This window comes from Crocuta crocuta, unplaced genomic scaffold (genome assembly GCF_008692635.1).
Source record: "Crocuta crocuta isolate KB4526 unplaced genomic scaffold, BGI_CrCroc_1.0 scaffold113, whole genome shotgun sequence".
NCBI classification, from domain to species: Eukaryota; Metazoa; Chordata; class Mammalia; order Carnivora; family Hyaenidae; genus Crocuta; species Crocuta crocuta.
This window is the reverse complement of record NW_027530368.1, coordinates 10,905,688-10,926,478: the sequence shown is the minus strand read 5'-3', so window position 1 is coordinate 10,926,478 and position 20,791 is coordinate 10,905,688. Positions and strand designations below refer to the sequence as shown.

At 33.9% G+C, this 20,791-nt stretch overlaps 1 protein-coding gene across 3 annotated transcripts in view; it reads right to left on the bottom strand.

Annotated features, from left to right (window-relative positions):
* Positions 1 to 389: 389 nt before the first annotated feature.
* The window catches only part of WDPCP (WD repeat containing planar cell polarity effector), a 390,456-nt gene continuing 370,054 nt past the window's right edge, over positions 390 to 20,791 (bottom strand). For 2 of the 3 annotated variants that reach the window (XM_077766437.1, XM_077766436.1), the window contains 2 exons: positions 11,129 to 11,157; positions 391 to 623 (listed from right to left, as the gene is read on the bottom strand). In XM_077766437.1, the coding sequence (XP_077622563.1) occupies positions 573 to 623; positions 11,129 to 11,157 (80 nt within the window). In that variant the 3' untranslated portion in view covers positions 391 to 572. Of the gene's footprint in view, positions 624 to 11,128; positions 11,158 to 20,791 lie in introns of all 3 variants that reach the window. The other variant, XM_077766434.1, reaches the window with a different exon arrangement.

Genomic DNA, 20,791 nt, shown 5'->3' with positions numbered 1-20,791 from the left:
TCAAGAGTTGGAGGCCCAACCCCTAAGTCACCCAGATGTCCTCAAAACAGAGCTTTTCAAATGAACAGTAAGCATGTCTGCCCTGTGCTCCAGAGGGAGATAGTATCTGGCCCCAAGGGGCATTCTTTGCCTCAAAGCAATAATTTAAGAGAGCCATAGAAAACTCTCCCAGCAGTGGGTCTGGGCTGAAATTTGTTTAGTAAATATCTTATTCATAATGCAAATTAATAATGTAAACAAGTTCACAAAGGAAATGTTTAAAATTCTTGGGAGAACCAAATTTAAATATTTTACCATTTATACCTAATAATATATAATTTAAGAAACTTCAAAAATTTTACATTACTGAAAATAAGGAGTTCTACTTAGAATCACTTTTGGTGAGCTACATGTTTTTGAAACTAATAAAATTTAACTTGAGAATATTCTGAATTTAAAATACTTAACTAATTCATCTTGTGGTTCCTCTTTTTAGTCTGCACAGGGAGATTTTAATTTGTATGATGCCATGAAAAATTTATTTGTGAGAACTGTGTTGTTTTTATTTAAGTAAAATGAAAGTTTCTCATTGTTTACACCAAACCAAAGTGAACCATTCTGAGAGAACCACCATCTCCAAGTTCCTGAAAGTAAACAAATAAAAACAATTAAAATCATGTTTATGCAGAAACTAAACTATATTTGACTTAATATTTATGTTAGTATTTTTATTATAAATATTAGAAAACATTGAAACAAAATAAAAGTTAAAAATGCACTGTATATATGTAAATAAGAGAACTGTGTATTTAGCTTACTGTTAAAATTTTGATATGGTATTCATAAACATCAGTAAAGATTAATAATATATAAAGCATAAAAAAGTAAAGGACAAATGTTAGTTGAAATTTGGAAGCACGTAAAGTGTCCTGCAATGAAAAGTTGCAAATTGTGGGTCCTCATTTTTGAGTCTATGTATTTGATTTTATAATAGTGTCTCTTCCCAAAGTCTATTTCTTAATTTAGGTGTTTGGCTGAGTATCTGAGAGTGGCTCTTGAGGTAATGTTTCATAGAAAAGATCATGGTTTTCTAAGCCGTTATAAAATTTTATGAATCTGCAAAGATACAAGAACTTGATCCATTTTCTGTTTTTTACTTTATCACCTTCCCCCTACCCCATTAAGTAGATACACAAAGAATTAATCATAGGATTCTGAAATTGGAGAATGTTTAAACATGATACCAAAGGTGAGCAGTATTTGAAAAACAGTACAGTGGGGGCGTTTTTTAAAGTTTGGAGATAACCTACTAGGAGTTGAAATGGTAAAGAAGAAAAGTAAAGAGAGTAGGGATGGTGGTTCGTTCTTAAACTAACATGTCATAATTGGAGACATTACTATTATTTAAAGAATTCAAAGTTACTCCTTAATTATATCTTGAAAGTTCTTTCTGCCTTTCAGAAATTTGTTCTGTCTAGAAGGAAACAGGTGTGGGGTTGGCACATAAGGGAAATATGTATGTATTCATGTGCCTGTGAATCCTCCCATCCAAGTACTAACCAGNAAAAAAAAAAAAAAAAAAAAACTACCTGGAAAAACAAGTAACAAGAAGAATGAGAAATTTAATATTGCTGGAGGCTTATGTGTGTGTGTGCTGGCAAGTTCAGGAGATTTAAGTAGCTTTCAATTTAAAAACAAAAACATTGAAAGCACCAGCTTTTTAAAAACCATAAGTTCCAATTCTTGGCTTATAAGCTACTATCCCAGACTCTGTTTTCTCCACCAGTAGAATGGTCATCAAGAAACTTGGATTTAGCTTTTGGTCTTCTTGACTAAATGACAGACATCTTAGGTAAATTATTTTTCTAATATCTGGTTATAACTGTTGCCGAAGGCCAGATTTTTATATACTCGATATGTCATCTGGTTCAGCCATATTGTTGATGTATATATGTTCTTATGTTAAGAATTATATTTTCAAAAGTAGGAATCTTAGAATTAACTTCTCAAGAATCTCCAAGGACTTTAAAAAAGTCTTTTCCTTTGAAGAGTTTCCTTAAAAATTCATCCTATTTGTACGGCTTACTTCAGGGCATTTCAGGATTTCCATGAAAGTGTGCTCCATGACAAATAACATTGATTTGTGCCTTATTCAACTTAGAGGAATATTTTTATGATTAATGAAATAATGTATATATTGTATATACATTGTATAATAATTTTGTATACACAGTTATTTAACTGTAATTTGAAATAAAGTAAATTCATTAAAAAGAATTTGGAACAGAGTAAAGTATAAACATTTACCCATAGTCCCACCAGTCATATAAAATTGTGGTTTAACATGTATTTGCTTCCAGTGTCTTTTTTTCCACATATGTTTTATTTGCTTTTTTAAACAGAGTTGAAATCATATATATAATTCTATAGGTTTTGGAGGGTTTTGCCTCACTTTGAACACTTTTCATTGCTTCCAGTGTTTGTTCTTAATGGCTTAATTTTATTTCATTAAATATTGTAGCTTTACTCAACTATTCCTTTTTGTTGTTGTTAAATCTATGTTGTTCTCAGTTTACTTTTTTTTTTTTTAAATAAGTAACCCAGTGATAGAAAATGTTTAAAGAACATTATTAGGCATGAAGTTTTTTTCTGTGTTTAGGATTATTTCTCTGGTTTGGAGTTACAGAAATATAATTACTGGACCAAAGCTTATAAAATTTTAGGCCTCTAATAAACAATAGAATTGGTAGTTTTGCTTTCTTTATTTCCTATTTTGGGAGGAGATGATTTTGTTTGGAACAGGAAGTTGTGGTTTTGGTGGAGGCTGATCTTCATTTTATTAAGAGCTGAAACTGTGCTCACCCTTGACTGAATGGCTACATGTTAATTCCTGTAATAATTTACTGAAATAAAAGGGTTTTCCCCAGACCCTTATTTGATTTCAACATACTCTTAGGTGCATTTTCTAAGCCACACCCTATTGCTGTTACCTAATGTTGGGTGATACCAGGTCACTTTCTTTTAAATATACGTAGACTTTCATAATCAAATTCTGCAGACAAGTTAAGCTTTGTTTTGCTCCAAACTGGATTTTGACCTGTTCCTCACTTAATTAATACAGATGTACATATTTTTAATACTAAGTGATCATCTCATTATTTTACATTAGGTTTCCCCTAATGGTCTTTTTTAACATTTCTTATTTGGTTCAACAATAATTAAATCCCAGAAGTGTTCTATTTTAGTGAGAGAAGAAAGTTTCCTAATTTGTAGTCCTTTCATTTTACAGATGAGGAAACCAAGGCTTATATTGGTTTAGTGTTTTATCCATAATTACTCATGTAGTGGCAGACCTGGGTTAGAATTTAGTTTTTATTTCTCTGAGGTGCGTNTTAGTTTCTATTTCTCTGAGCTGCCTTTTCCACTTTGGCTTTTTTTTTTTTTTAATGTACTAACAAGGAACGTTCGTTCCACAGGCTACTTTATGATGAACTCCTATGATTGCCTTACTCTGTCTTTTAAGGCTCTTTTCTACCGGCATGTCAGTAGTCCACCCCTGTGTGACAGGAGATGCTTTCTTAAGCAAGTTGTCCAGTTACTCAAGTTTCACTATTAGCTGTTAACTCTGCTTCTTACATATTTGGTAATAGCCCAGATTTATTTTTAATCAGTATTCCAGAGTTGTGTTGCTTGATATTCTTTCTAGAAAATGAAATCTTAAGTTGACTACAATGTATCAGTTACCGAAGGTTGGCTTGAGGCTTCTGGTACGTATGAGAGACAGGTTAATAGATAAGCTAACTATCTCATTGTCTAGCCTTCTCTGTGTTAAGTCAGCCATCAGAAAGGTGCTCAGAACATGTCCTCTCACCTTTCAACAGTATAGTCTTCACTGAATTGTGATTCAGTATAATTCCAGCTTTTATAGAAGACTTATAATGAAAACGTCTATCTGAATAGGATTTCTTTTTCAAAACTCTTCTTGAAGAATGTTTAGTTTCTAACACAAGCATTCTTTGTTTATGAGAGAGAGAGAGAGAGAGAGAGCAAGCAGAAGAGGGGCAGAGAGAGGGAGAGACAGAATCCCAAGGAGGCTGCCAGTGTCCAAGCATTCTTGAGTGTGAATCCAATGCTAGAAAAATGTTTCCTTTTAGTTGAATTTACTGTTTGCATACTTCATAATTAAGTCATTAAAGGCAATAATAATGGTGTTTTGGAATTTCAAAATGCTTTCACATTACCTAATTTGATATGGCAGTGAAGGTCCTATGATGTTGTTAAATATAACTGTGCCAAATTTACAGTTTACGAAATAGGTATGAAGAGGATGTGACAGTGAGGAAGTAGTGGAAACAAGTGGAATTGAGATAGTTTGCCTATAAATCCTACATTCTTTCTATTATACCATGATGCCTCCCCAACTAAACTTGTTTCCCCTTTTTACCTTAGCCTCCACAAATTCAGAGCTAAACTCCTTTTTAATTTGTATGTAATAGCCCAGATATTCAGCAACATTTCTTACTTTGCAAATTTTAATTGATCTTTGCTTTGTGTAATTTTATTTTAGATATTGTATATAAAATAATTTTGTGAACTCAACCCCAGATCTTTCAGAAAGTAGGTAGGTCAGAAATATTAAGATAAATTGGTTCATATCTGTGAAGAATGATCACTATTTATGGCTGTGTTGGCCCTTTTGTTTTCTACCTAATAGTTTATCTAACTTTCCTGTTTAGGTAATAGGTTGATATATTTAAAGGTATTTTTTAAACATTACCCTTTGAGGAGAGAGATAAGTATGATACAAGTTTAGCACTAATACCATCTTAACAAATATTTGAAGATGTTGTTATCCATCAAGTAGATTAATAAGCTTTATGATACAGGTGTCAATGAACCAAAAATTGCTAATTTTATCACACTTTTAGAAATTACATACTTAAACTTGAGTTATATAAGGTGCTCCTTATTAACATGGATAATTGTCAATATGTAAACATATTTGCATCGACATGTAAATATGGGTATATACATATGTATGAATATACTTTATATGTAAATAAATATTACATGTAAATACATATGTAAATAAATATTATATGTGTGTATATATTCCTAATATTTACATATTGACAGTACACACACACACACACAAATACACTTTGTTCTATTCATACTGCTCTCTTCTGGCTGGAATCCACGTTGCTGGATGATAGAAGGGCAAAAAGCAGTGTAAACAGCAGATTGGTATATCTGTCATAATTCCACATTAAAAAAATGAGTTTCTGGCATTTCTAAGTCTAAGGTTTTTTCCAGACAGTGTGCCATTGAGTAGTACAGGTAAAACAATATAGATATATGACTGCACAATTTATTCCCTATTGTTAATGACTGAAGTCAGTGTTAAACAAGAGGTATGCTCCATACCTAGAAATGTATTCCATCATGCAAGCCCAAGTTATCCTCTTCTAAATTGATCTATTAAAGTTTAATGGAGAAATCAAATTCTTTTCCTCAGCTTTGTCAGTACAAATTCTTCCCAAAATCTTCCCAAGAGCCAGCTACATTTCTAGTAGTTTTATTTATTTACTTTTAATGGTAGTGAAATGTACATAACAAAATCCACCATTTTAATCATTCATGACTTTTCTAATTTGTTTTTTCTTCACTGTGATTGACTCTTGAACTGTATCTGTTAAGATCTGTTTAAATGTGTTTTTCAAAAAAGTTCTGGAGAAAGTAGGTAAGAAATTTAAAGTGTACCACATCTATTAGAGAGCCGTCTACCAAATTGCAGGATACTGGAGGTTAGTAAGATAACTGTGAAGATCTATAAATTTTAAAAGTGAGGAGGAGTTAAGCATTTGTGGAATTGCCTTCTTATTGCAGGGAAAAACTGTCGGAGCATTTTTTGTTTGTTTTCAGAAAGACTGATATAAATTGTCTTCAGATGGTAGTTACTTGAAGTTAAGACATGGAACATAATTCCATTTTCATATTTTTCACAAAGGAGAAGGTGAACAGGGAAATCTGAAGAACAAACTTTTTCTTGAGTTTTGTAAGTAGACAGTAATGTATACTATTTGAGAAAAATGTAGCTACTCTAGTAACAAAGGTTTTGACAGCCAGCTAATTCAAAGCATCAGAGAACTGTATACCTGGAGTTCTCTATATATTACCCAGAAGATTCTATCTAAAGAATTTCTTAGAATTAAAGTTCATATTCTGATGAGAACTAAAGCTAAGTTATGGTTAAAACAAGCAGGGATTAAAAACAGTATCATTCCTTACCTTAACCAGAAAATAGCTGTAGGGCTGAACAGAATATGAACTCAAAGTGTTTGGGTAAAAGTCCTCTGGGGATTGACAGAGATAGATAATCTATAATAGTATGAGTATAACATATGTTATGTATAACACACACACTAATATAATGGAACACTTAAAAGGTGAAAGATTTATGAGATCTCAAGAGAAACTAAATTATAACAGAACACTTAAGATCTGTGCATTTTGTTGTGTCTACTTACGGGGAGGGGAAGATTATAAACAAATCTTATACTGCAGTTAATGCTGTGCATGCTAAAGTGGGTAAAGGCATGAAGTGTATGGATGTTTGTCATTTACTTGGTATCAGAATATAAGATGGATTGATAGAAGGATTGGTTGATGGGCAGATACATGATAAAGCAATTATTATAAAGCAATAAATGTAGAATCTGGGTAGTAGTTATGTGGATGATTACAATTCTCACAACTTTTTTTGTGTATTTGAAATTTTTCATAATAAAAAGTTGGAAGAAATAGTGTTAATGATAAGCTACCTAAGTTTATATAGGTCTAGTTTGGTTCAGTCAGCATTTATTGACATCTAGAGTACACCAAAGTGATAGAACAGGTATTAGGGATATATGGCAGTGAAACAACTCAGACACTCTTGGGTGGTGAATAGCAGGAGATGAAACTGGAGAGAAAGGCATAGGTTAGGAATGGAGAGTTTTTTGTACTATATTAAAGAGCTTGGACTTTATGCTGTTGGTTTTAGGCAAGAGAATGATAGAAATTTGACATTTAAGTGTAAAAAATTGCCATAGAAAGAATAATACCTAGCTATACTTGTATAATTGGGGATTTAGAATTAAATATACAAGGGCTAAGTCGTTTGTTGATCTATACTTTGAGAAGTTTGGTTTGCTCTGTTTCTTAAGAATGGAACAAATCTCTTCAGTTTACACTGACACCCTTTCTAAAAAAGATGTATCTGTGGAGCCTAATTAATTATATAATCAACTTAAATAAATTTGGTCATGTCATGCTTGATCTGTTTGGCCATTTGTGGACTTTGCTTATCCAAGCAAGAGTTAAGCTCTAACTTAGAATAGTAGTCGACTTCCTGTATATGTTTAGAATTACTTCATTTTAATTCTGGGCATACATGTAATTAATAGGCACACACAAACCCACATTTATGTTAAACATAAATGTTAAAGGCAAAGTTTTAGTAATAGAATATGTATGTGACACTGGGAGAAGGGAGGAACATCTTAAGACATTAAAAACACACCATAAAGGGGAAGGGTAGTACGTTATCTTTAATGCAGTTGGATTTCTCTTTATCAACCATAAACACAGGGAGGAGACAGGCAACAAACAAGAAGTTATTTGTAACACTGACAAAAGATTAGTTTCCAGAATGTATAAAAAATTACAAATCAGTGAGAAAAAGGCAAAGAAACTAAGAGAAATGAGTGAAAGAGTAATTAGGTATTTCTAGAATGAAGAATCATAAATAATCAGAAATATAGGTATAGATGTTCAATTTTATTAATCAGGCAAATGCAAATAATTTTTTTTTTANCATGACCCAAGCGAAAGTCGGACGCTTAACCGACTAAGCCACCCAGGCGCCCCTTTTTTTAAATTTTTAAATGTTTATCAGAGAGAGAGAGAGAGAGAGAGAGAATCAAAAGCAGGCTATAGGCTCCAAGCTGTCAGCACAGAGCATGACAAGGGGCTGCAACTCATGAGTTGTGAGATCATGACCTGAGCTGAAGTTGGATGCCTAACCAAATGAGCCACCCAGGTGCCCCAGACAAGAGCAAATTAAAACCTCAGTGATAAACTATTTCATAGCTAGTAGGAATGGCAGAAATGGAAAAATATGAATGTTAAGTGTAAGTATTAGCAAGACCAGTTGAAACTCTTATCTTTGGCTACTGGAAAGTGAATTGGTAAAACTACTTTGAGAAATATTTAGAATTATTTATCAATATTAGGGGCACCTGGGTGGCTCAGTCAGTTGAGTGTCTGACTTCGGCTCAGGTCATGATCTCACAGTTTGTGGGTTCGATCCCCACGTTGGACTCTGTTCTGACAGCTAGCTCAGAGCCTGGAGCCTGTTTCAGATTCTGTATCTCCTCCTCTCTCTGACCCTCCCTGCTCACTCTTGTCTCTCTCTCTCTCAGAAATAAATAAAACATTAAAATTTTTTAAAAAAAGATTTATCAAAATTAAAGATATGTATTGCCTTGACCAGAAATTCTTTTCCCAGGTATGTACCCTAGGGATATATAGGAAAATGTTCATAGCAGCACTGGGCATAATAGAAAACACTGAAGACAACCTAAATGTCCATCAACAGAGTAGATGAACAATTTATGATATTCATCCAGTAAAAACAATTGGCAGTGGAAATGAATAAGCATACATCAATACATATCAGCAAGGATGTATTTCAGAAACATAGTATTGAGTGATAAAAAGCATGTAACTAAAAGAATACACTATGTTTCACCTTATATGAAGTTCAGAAATAAGTAAAACTATATATTACATTATTTAGGAATATAGCCACATATTGGAAAACTGTACAGATAGCAAGGGAATGATTTTTTAAAAAATAGTTTATTGTCAAGTTGGTTTCCAGCAAGGGAATGATTAACACAAAATTAAGGACTGAGAGAGTAGGTGGAGGGAGAGGAATGTAATGAGGGAAACTTAAAAAGTCTGAAACCTGGTAATGTTAATGATTATCTCTGGATGGTGGGATTATAGGTGATTTTTCTTTTTTTTATTTTCTGGCTTTTCATACTTCTATATGGGTAGTTTTTAGAGAGGCACTGTTGTATAGGGTTTACTCAAGAACGGGTTTCTCAACTGGGGGTGATTTTGCCATTTTGCTCCCTTGACCATGTCTGGAGATGTTATTTGGTTGTCATGACTGGGGTAGGGTAGCTACTAGTATCTGGTATATGGAAGCTAAGGATGCTGCTAAGGCCCACAGTGCACAGGACAGCTCCCCGAAAACAGAAGAATTATCTAGCCCCAAAAGTCAGTAGCTCTGAGGTCAAGAAGCTCTGGTCTAGAAGAGGATTGTTTGGGTTTGAATTCCAGCAGGATACTTTATAAACTGTGAGGAAGTTACTTACTATCTGTATCTGTTTCCTTGTCTATAAAATGGGACTAATAGTAATATTTACCTCATATGGTTGTTGTGAGAATTAACTGAATTAAAACATTTAAAGTGTTGAGACCAGTGCCAGCACATAGTCAGCAGTTGAGAGATATATAGCATTATTTTATTTTGTTATTTTCTTTGCTTTCTTTTTTTATTTTTAAAACTTAGTTCTTATCGAATATATTCAGTTGGTTAAAGTTAAATAAATAGGTGATAGACAAATATGCTGAAAAATAGTTACTAAAAGAAAATTATACAGACACACATAAAATCATAATTTAAAATGCAGTGTATGAAAATTTTGAATGAGATATACCTTTTGTAAGCAATAATGACAAGCTCTTATAATCTGTATTTTATCTGTGTCTTCCTTAACAAGAAACTAGAAGATTTAACATGAAGTGTATATGATTGGTGCTAATCTGAATTTAAATTGTATTAATATCTGAATTTGAAGACTTATGGCCTGAAAATTAGGTTATGATAGCCATCCTGTACTTTAGTACACATACTGATATTCTTCTTATTCTATATAACAACCCTTCCAGAAAGATCGTTGGGAAATCAGTTTCTTGATGGGATGTCATGTGCACTTATGTGTTCAAGTTGATGTGTGTAAAGATTTGACAGGATGCAGTTTTCTTCTTTAACAAGTGTTCTTAAGAAAAAAACCTATTTAAAAAATATATAAAATTTATAGTTAAGGTTCTTTAAGCTTTAGCAAATTAAGTGTAGATTATATGAATGTATATTCAACTGTAACATGGAATTTTTTCTCTAAACAAATCAAGAAATAAAATTATTTTTATTATAAATATATCTATAAAGATAGTAGATTGAAACAGTGGTTTAATAATTATTATCATTAGTATAGTTCCATATTAATTAACAAAGTCCTATCACATACATAGTCACAATACCCCTTTGTAAAAATCCTGTGAGGTATGTGGAATTATCTGTTTTCTGGATGAAAAAGTTAAGGCATACATAGATGAATTGATTTTCCAAAGTATAATGCTAGTAATTGTAGAACAATGATTCAAACTCATCTCATAATGAATCAGTTACTATGACAATCCACTGAGAACTTTTAATAAAATGATGAGACTTTCTCCAAATTAGACCTAACCTTTTTGAAATTATTATAATAGAGCATTGATATTTCCTCAAAATGAATTTAAAATGGCAGAATTTGGAGAGAGACCCCACATGCATTACTTATGAAATTATACATAAATATAAATGAATTTGAAAACCATGTTAGTATTATAATAAACCTTTTATTTTTAAACTTTTAACTTTGGATGCTTTCAAACATATACCAGAGTAGACAGAATAGTATATTTAAACTGCTTGTTTTACTCATCACCCACCGTCATCAATTACCAACTCATGGTGACTTCAATTCATGTATATCCTCCTACTTACTCCCCACTGTATTATTATAAAGCAAATTTCATGTATATAATTTCATTTGTGCATATCCCACAATGCAGATTTTATTTTCAAAAATAACTATTTTAATAATAATTACAGCCCTGAAATACTAAAAAACTGAACAGTTATCTAGAAAAATATTTTCTCATTAATGTATACCAGTGGGCATCTTTTTCTGAGTTGAAAATAATCACATATAGTATGCTTTTCTCTTGGAATTTAATTTTCTAAAAATAAACAGTAAAAGTATTTTACCTGTTCTATGTAGTCTTCTCTCCTTTCTCCTTTAAAAATAAAATATCATAACATTAATTATATGACATCTAAAAAAAATTATATGACATCTAATAAAGGTCCTTAATTAAAATTGTTAACTTTTTTTTTTTTTTGCCATTGAAAGCATAAATTTAGGGTGCATGGGTGGCTCAGTCGGTTGGGCGGCCGACTTCGGCTCAGGTCATGATCTCACCACGGTTGGTGGGTTTGAGCCCCCTGTCAGGCTCTGTGCTGACTGCCAGCTCAGAGCCTGGAGCCTGTTTCAGATTCTGTGTCTCCCTCTCTCTCTGACCCTCCCCTTCTCACGCTGTCTCTCTCTCTCAGAAATAAATAAGATGTTAAAAAATTTTTGAAAGCATAAATTTAATTTTTTAATTTATTTTTTAAAGTTCATATCCAAGTTAGTTAGCATATACGATAACAATGATTTCAGGAGTAGATTCCTTAATGCCTCTTATCCATTTAGCCCCTCCCCCGTTCCACAACCCATCCAGTAACCCTCTGTTTTGTTCTCCGTATTTAAGAGTCTCTTATGTTTTGTCCCCCTCTGTTTTTATATTATTTTTGCTTCCCTTATGTTCATCTGTTATGTGTCTTAAAGTGTTTATATGAGTGAAGTCAGATGATATTTTTCTTTCTCTGACTAATTTTGCTTAGCATAATACCCTCTAGTTCCACCCACATAATTGCAAATGGCAAGATTTCATTTATTGCCGAGTAATACTCCACTGTGTGTGAGTGTGTGTGTATACACACATATATTTTTATATATACATATCACATCTTTTTGATCCATTCACCCATTGATGGACATTTGGGCTCTTTCCATACTTTGGCTATTGCTGACAGTGCTGCTATAAACATTGGGGCACATTTGCTCCTTTGAGACAGCATGCCTGTATCCCTTGGATAAATGCCTAGTAGTGCAATTGCTGGGTCATAGGGTAGTTCTATTTTGAATTTTTTGAGGAGCCTCCATTATGTTTTCCATAGTGGCTGCACCAGTTCGCATTCCCACCCTCTTTCCCCACATCCTTGCTAATATCTATTGTTGCCTGAGTTGTTAATGTTGGCCATTCTGACAGGTGTGAGGTGATATCTCACTGTGGTTTTGGTTTGTCATCCCTGATTAAGAGTGATGTTGAGGATTTTTTCATGTGTCTTTGGCCATCTGAATGTCTTTGGAGAAATGTCTCTTCATGTCTTTTTCTCATTTCTTCACTGGATTATTTGTTTGGATTATTTGTTTCTTTGAGTGTTGAGTTTGCTAGGTTCTTTTTTTAGATTTTGGATACTAACCCTTTATCTGATAGATCGTTGGCGAATATCTCCTCCCATTCCGTTAGTTGCCTACAGAACTTTTTAATATACCCTTAGTAGAAAGAGAAATCCTTAAGATAATCCCAATTTAAACAAATTGAAATACTGAAAACTCTAGAGACCTCAATAGCCAAACCTCAAAATAGTATGAAAGTACCAGTGATTTTCATACATACCTTTAGGGCTAATATCTGCACTGAAATCAAATGAGTAGACTATTTCTACATAGTTCTTTCTGTTCTTAAAATTATAACTTAAAACTTGGCTTGGCAAATAAGTTTCATCTAAGTGTCAATTCTAGGTGATTAGTGGTGATTACCTAGAAAACTGAGTTGAATTATAAGCCCCCTCTTTTTTTTTTTACACAATGGGAAAGAATACTGTATTTGCTTATAGGTTCTTTGCTCTCATAGCAGCGATATACCTGCTGGGTCCTGGCTTAGTATATCAATATGTTGCTTTTAAAAAGAGACATCGTTACTTAAATTTATATGCCATTAGACTGGAAAAAAAAGATATAGTGCTACAGTCTAATTTCCCATTATTCATAGTATTAGACATTAATTTATATTTTCTCATCCTTGAAACAATTGTGTATAACTCGTGGGTATTTATAAGCACCACTTATGCTTCTGTATTAGCACTTAGTGCATGTGTGCATATACCACTCATTTGGCACTATACTTATGTTAACATATTATTACTTATTTCCCCTGTTTATTTAGATTACCTTCCTGAGTACATTGTGTTTTTAAAAACTTATCAGCAGCATCTTATTTCTCCTTGTCTTGGCACCAAGAAATGCCTTGATGATGATTGTATTTCCTTTTTTTAAAAATGTTTATTCATTTTTGAGAGAGAGAGAGAGAGAGAGAAAGAGAGAGAGAGAACATAAGTGTGGGAGGGGCAGAGAAAGAGGGAGGGAGAGGGAATCCGAAGCAGGCCAGTGCTGTCAGCATAGAGCCCAACTTGGTGCTACCCGAGCTAAAATCAAGAATCATGTGCTTAACCCACTGAGGTACTCAGGTTCCCTGATGATTATATTTCTATAAAAATACATATTACTTATCTGTCATTAACTCAAAATTACTTGCTACTTTGGGATATTTTTGTTTAGAAAAATTCTAAAGTTCAAAAGTTGCATAACACTTGAGGTCTTTCTGACTTGAACACATCCAGTGTTTGTGTTATTTCATCTCAGATTTATTATATGAGCTTTCTTCCTAAATTTAATGGAGAGTTACTCTTTGACCAGTGGTACTAAAAGTATGGGATGAAGACTAATAACTGATCATCAAACTAAGTTTTACTGATCTGTTAACTGCTTATGATTTGTGATTGAAAAAAAGAAGCAATTGTAAACCTTTAAGAGAGTTTGACAGGGTAATTCTATGTATGTTTAATAAAAATTTGAATATTTATTTTAAAAATTTTGATATTACATTTAAAAAGATGATATAATTGACATATAATACTATGTTAGTTTTAGGTATACAATATGATTTGATTTATTGTGAAATCATCACCACAGTATGTCTAGTTAATATCTATAACCAGTTAGAATTTTTTCTTGTGATAAAAAATTTTAACATTTATTCTCTCATCACTCTTCAGAAATAAAATACAGTGTTTTTATTATTTTTAAAAATTTTATTTTATTTTATTTTTTAATATTTTTATTTATTTCTAGGAGAGAGAAAGAGCGTGAGCAGGGGAGGGTCAGAGAGAGAGGAAGACACAGACTCTGAAACAGGCTCCAGGCTCTGAGCTGTCAGTCAGCACAGAGCCCAATGCGGGGCTCGAACCCACAAACTGAGAGATCATGACCTAAGCGAAAGTCAGACGCTTACCCGACTAGGCCACCAAGACGCCCCTAAAATTTTATTTTTAAGGGATAAAGGAGTAGGGGAGAGGGACAAATGGAGAGAGAAAGAATCCCAAGCAGGCTCCACGCCCAGCACAGAGCCTGATGTGGGGCTTGATCCCAAGACACCGGGATCATGACCCAATCTGAAACCAAGAGTGGGATGCTCAATCAACTAAAATCACTCATGTGCCCTTGATAGTATTATTGACTATAGTCATCATGCTGTACATTATATCCTCATGACTTACTTATTTTATAAATGAAAGTTTCTACCCTTTGATAACATTCACCTGTTTCTCCCACCACCCCCATCTTTGGTAAACACCAAACTCTTCTGTATTTAGGAGTTGGGTTATTTGTGGTATTTGTTTTTTAACATTCCACATATGAGTGAGATCATATGATATCTGTCTTTCTCTGTCTGACTTATTTCACTATAATGCCCTCAAGATCCATCTATGTTGTCAGAAACAACAGGCTTTCCTTGACTTTTATGGCTGAAAAGGATTCCATTGTGTATTTATATCATAGTCAACCACTGAAGGACACTGTAAGGTTGTTTCCATGACTTGGCTATTGTGAATAATACTAATGAACATGGGAATGTAGATACCATTTTGAGTTAGTATTTTTGTTTGCTTCGGACAAATACATAGAAGTTGAATTCCCCAATCAAATAGTAGTTCTATTTTTTTAAAATAATTTCCTTATTGTTTTCTGTAGTATAAATTCCTACCAAGTGTGCAAGGGTTCCCTTTTCTCCACATCCTTGCCAAGTCTTGTTATTTCTTGTCTTTTTGCTAATAGCAGGAGATAACTCATTGAGGTTTTGATTTGTATTTCTTTGATTACTGATGTTGAGCACCTTTTCATGTACCTGTTGGATATCTGTATGCTGTCTTTAGAAAAATATCTACTTAGACCCTTTGCCTTTTTTTTTTTTTTAAGAGAGAGAGAGAGAGAAAGCATGTGCATGAGTTGGGGAGGGGCAGTGAGAGAGGGGGAGAGAGAGTCTCAAGTAGGCTTCACACTCAGCATGGAGAATGATGCGGGGCTTGATCTTATGACCCTAAGATCACCACTTGAGCCAAAAGTTAGAAACAGGTACTTAACTAACTGTAGCATCCAGGCACCCCAGACCCTGTGCCCATTTTTAATTAGATTTTTTGCTGTTGAGTTGTTGAGTTCTTTATATATTTTGGATATTAACCCCTCATCAGATACATGATTTGCAAATATTTTCTCCCATTCAGTAGGTTGTCTTTCATTTTGTTGATGGTCCTTTGCTGTGCAACTTTTTAGTTGGATGTTAGTCCCACGTGTTTATTTTTCTTTTGTTGCCTTTCCTTTTAGTGTGAGATCCAAAAAATTGTCCCCGAGATTGAAGTCAAGGCTCTTACCACCTATATTTTCTTAAGGAGTTGTACAATTTCAGGTTTCATATTCAAGTCTTTAATCCATTTTAGGCTATTTTGTGCATGTAGGATAGTGGTCCAGTTTCATGCTTTTGTATGTAGCTAGAAGTTTTTCCAGCACCATTTATTGAAGAGATTGTCTCTTCCCTATTGTACATCCTTGTCTCTTATGTTGTAAATTAGTTGACCATATATGCTTGGGCTGAATTCTGGGCTCTCTGTTCTTTTCCATTGATCTATGTGTCTATTTTTTATGCCAGTATCATACTGTATGATTACTATGGCTTTGTAATATAGTTTAGATCAGAAAGTGTGATACCTCCAGCTTGATTCTTCTGTCTCAAAATTGCTTTGGCCATTTGGAATCTTTTGTACTTCCATACAAATTTTAGGATTGTTTATTCTTTTTTGGTGAAAAAAGCCCTTAGTATTTTGAAAGGGATTGCATTAAATCAGTAGATTTCTTTAGATAGTATGGACATTTTAACAGTATTCTTCCAATCTGGTCATGGTTTATCTTTGAATTTATCTGTGACATGTTCAATCTTTCATTAATATCTTATGGTTTTCAGTGTGCATGTCTTTCACTTACTTGATTAAATTTATTCCTAGATTTTATACTTCTTGAAGTTGTAAACCAGATTGTTTCATGTCTTTTTCTGACAGTTCAATATTAGTATATAGACACAAAAGAGATTTTTGTGTATTGATTTTTTATCCTGAAACTTTACTGAATTTGTTTATTTTAACAGCTTTTTGATGAAGTCTGGGTTTTCTATGACCGGTCATCTCCAAATAGACTTAGTTCCTCCTTTCCAATTAGGATACCTGTTAATTCTTTTTTCTTGACTAAGTGCTCTGACTATGACTTCCAATACTGTATTGAATAAAATGCTAAGAGTGGGCATTCTTGTCTTGTTCCTGATCTCAGAGAAAAAATTTTCAGCTTTCACCATTGAGTATAATGTTAGCTGTGGGCTTGTCATATACGGCCTTCATTATGTTGAGATATGGTCCCTCAATAACCACTTTTTGAGATTTTTAAAATCTGAAGTGGATGTTGAATTTCATTAGATGATTTTTCTGTGTATATTGAGATAATCATATGATTTTTAGCCTTCATTTTGTTAATGGGATGTATCACATTGATTTATAAATGTCAAACCGTTCCTTGCATCTAGGAATAGCACTTGATCATGGTATATCATCCTTTTAGTGTTATTGTTGAATTAGGTTGCTCATATTTTGTTGCGGTTTTCTGCATCTATTCATCAGAAATACTAGCCTGTAGTTTTCTTTTGTATGGTGTCATTGCCTATTTTGTTTTCGGGGTAATGTTGGCCTTATAAAATGAATTTGACACCGAAACCGAAGCAGGCTCCAGGCTCTGAGCTGTCAGCACAGAGCCCGCCGTGGGGCTCGAACTCTTCAACTGTAAGCTCATGACCTGAGCCAGAGTCAGACATTTAACTGACTGATCCAACCAGGTGCCCCAGGGGAGATTTTTTATTAGAGATTCAGTCTACTTTTCTGTATCTTCATGATTCAGGTTGGTAGGCTGTATGTTCCTAGAGTTTTATCCATTTCTTCAGATTTTCCGGTTTGTTGAGTTCTAATTGTTCATAGTAGTTTGATATCCTTTATCAAAGTTTCTGGGATACCAGTTGTAACATCTCTTTCATTTCTGATTTTATTTATTTCTTTTTTTAGTCACATTTCATTTATTTCTGCTCTTATTGTTGCTATTTCTTTCTGCTAACTTTGCGTTTAATTTGTTCTTCTTTTTCTAGTTCCTTGAAGTGTAAAGTTAGGTTGTTTATTTGACATCTTGTTTCTTAATGAAGGCATTTGTCATTATTAACTTCCCTCTTAGAGCTGCTTTTGATGCATCCCATAAATTTTGATATGATGCATTTCCATTTTCATAAAATTTTTTAATGTTTTTTATTTCTTTCTTTTTTTTTTAATATTTTCATTTATTTCTAGGAGAGAGAGACAGCGTGAGCAGGGGACGGTCAGAGAGAGAGGGAGACACAGAATCCGAAGCAGGCTCCAGGCTCTGAGTTGGCAGTCAGCACAGAGCCCGATGCGGGGCCTGAACCCACGAACCGCGAGAACATGCCCTAAGCGAAAGTCGGATGCTTAACCGACTAAGCCACCCAGGTGCCCCATTTTTTATTTATTTCTGAGAGAGAGAGACAGGCAGACAGACAGACAGCGTGAGCAGGGGAGGGTCAGAGAGAGAGGGAGATACAGAATCGGAAACAGGCTCCAGGCTTTGAGCTTAGCTGTCGGTACAGAGCCCAATGCAGGGCTCGAACCCACGAACTGTGAGATCATGACTTGAGCTGAAGTCGGACGCTCAACTGACTGAGCCATCCAGGCGCCCCTGTATTTCCATTTTCAAACTTGTCAAAGAATTTGCTTTTGCTTTTGGTTTCTTCTTTGACACATGGGTTGTTCAGTACAATGTTTCTCAATCTTCACAGATTTATAAATTTTCCACTTTCCTTCTTGTATTGATTTTTAGTTTCTTACCATTGTGGTGAGAAAAGATGCCTGATATGATTCAGTTTTCTTAAGTTTTTTACGATTTTGTGGCATAACACAGGATTCTTTGTAGAGCATGTTCCATGTGAGCTTAAGAAGACTGTGTATTTTGTTGCTTAGGTACAATGTTCTGTGTGTGTTAAGCCCACCTAGTCTAACATGTCATTTAAGTATAATGTTTTTAATATTTTCTTTTTTTTAATGTTTATTTATTTTGAGAAAGAGCATGAGTACATGAATGGAGGAGGGGCAGAGAGAGGGGAGAAGAGAGACTCCCAAGCAAGCTCTGCACCGTCAGTGCGGGTCCAACACAGGAGTTGATTCCATGAACCATGAGATCATGACTTGAGCCAAAATCAGGAGTTAGATTTTTAACCAGCTGAGCCACCCAGGCACCCCTTTGATAGATTTTCTGTTTCAATGATCTAATTGATGAAAATGGCAAATTTAAGTCCCCTACTATTTTTAAATTGGTGTCTGTTTCTCCCTTGATGTTGATCAGTGTTTGCTTTATGTATTTAGGTGCTTCTTCATTGGGCGAACAAATATTTACAAACGTTACATCCTCTGGGGTGTCCTTTTATCATTATTTTATGACCTTGTGTGTCTCTTATTTTGGTCTTTGTCTTAAAGTGTATTTTGTCTGCTGTTAGTATACCTACCCCAGATTTCTTTTGCTTTTTATTTGCATGAAATAAATATTTCATTTTTATTTTTTCCACCATTTACTTTAAGTTTGCATGTCCTTATATCTGAAGTGAGTCTCTTGTAAGCAGCATATAGATGGATCTTGTATTATTATTCGTTCAGCCACTCTGTGTCTTTTTTTTTTAATTTTATTTTCAGTGAGAGCACGAGTGGGAGAGGGAAGAGAGAAAGGGAGAATCTCAAGTAGGCTCCTCCCTGTCAGTGCAGAGCCCAACATAGGGTCAAACCCACAAAACTGTGAGATCACGACCAGAGCCAAAATCAAGAGTCAGATGCTCAACTGACTGAGCCACCAAGCTGCCTCACTTTTTATTGGAGAATTTAGCTCATTTTCATATAAAGAAATTTATTGGTGGATATGTACTTATTGGCATTTTGTTAATTGTTTTCTGGTTGTTTTTAAAATTTCTTTGTTCCTTTTCATTTTTCTTCCTTTTTTCTTTTGATTTGATAATTTTCTGTAGTGATAGGCTTATATATCTCTTATCTTTTGTGTATCTATAGGTTTTTGCTTTATGGTTACTGTGAGGCTTACATAAAAATAAAAACGGTCTATCGTAAGTTGATAGCTTAAGTTCAGATGCATTCTAAACCTGACTTCTCCTTCTTCCACATTTTGTTTTGATGTCACAGTTTAAATCTTTTAGTTTTCAATATTAACTTACAAATTATTGTAGTTAGTTATTCTTACTACTTTTGTCATTTAACCTTCATACTAGATTTATAAGTAATTAACCAACCACCTTTACAATGTAAGTTTATTTCTGATTTTTGCTATGTATTCACCTTGACCACTGAGATTTATACTTTCGTATGTTTTCCTGTTGTTAATTGTGTACCTATGTTTAAGCTTAAGGAAGTCCCTTTAACATTTCTTGTAAGTCAGGTCTAGGGGTAATAAACTCNGTTAGCAGTTTTTTTCTGTCAGTATTTTGAATATATTATGCTTATTCCCTTCTGGCCTGCCAAGTTTCCACTCAAAAATCTTGATTTTCTTATGGAATTTCACAAGCATTTAACAAATTGTTTTTTTCTTGGTGCTTTTAAGATTCTCTCCTTGTCTAAAAAACAAGTATTGTTTAAATACCCAAAACAATCTACAGATTTAATACAATATCAAAATACCAGCAGCATTTTTCACTAGAACACAGAATCCTAAAATTTGTATGGATCTACAAAGGACCCTAAATAGCCAAAGCAATCTTAAAAAAGAAAGGCAAAACTAGAGGCATCACAATTCTAGACCTACCATCATACTACAATGCTATAGTGATCAAGACAGTATGGTACTGGCACAAAAACAGGCACATAGATCAGTGGAATAGAATGAAAAACCCAGCAATAAACCCACAATTATATGGTCAATTAATCTTCAACAAAGGGGGCAGGATATGCAATGGGAAAAAGACTTTTCAACAAATGGTGTTGGGAAGACTGGACAGCAATCTGAAAACAATGGAATTGGACCACTATCTTATACCATACACAAAAATAAACCCAAAATGATGAAGAACCTAAATGTGAGACATGAAATCATAAATATCCTAGAAGAGAACTGCGAGACAGTGGCGATAGCAAAATTTTCCTAGACGTGTGTCCTGAGACATGGGAAACAAAATAAAAAATAAACTGTTTGGATAGCATCAAAATAAAAAGCTTTTGCACAGCAAAGGAAATAACAAAACTATAAAAGACAACCTACTGAATGGGATAAGGTATTTGCAAATGGCATATCTGAAAAAGGGTTAGTATCCAAAATATATAAAGAACTGATAAAACTCA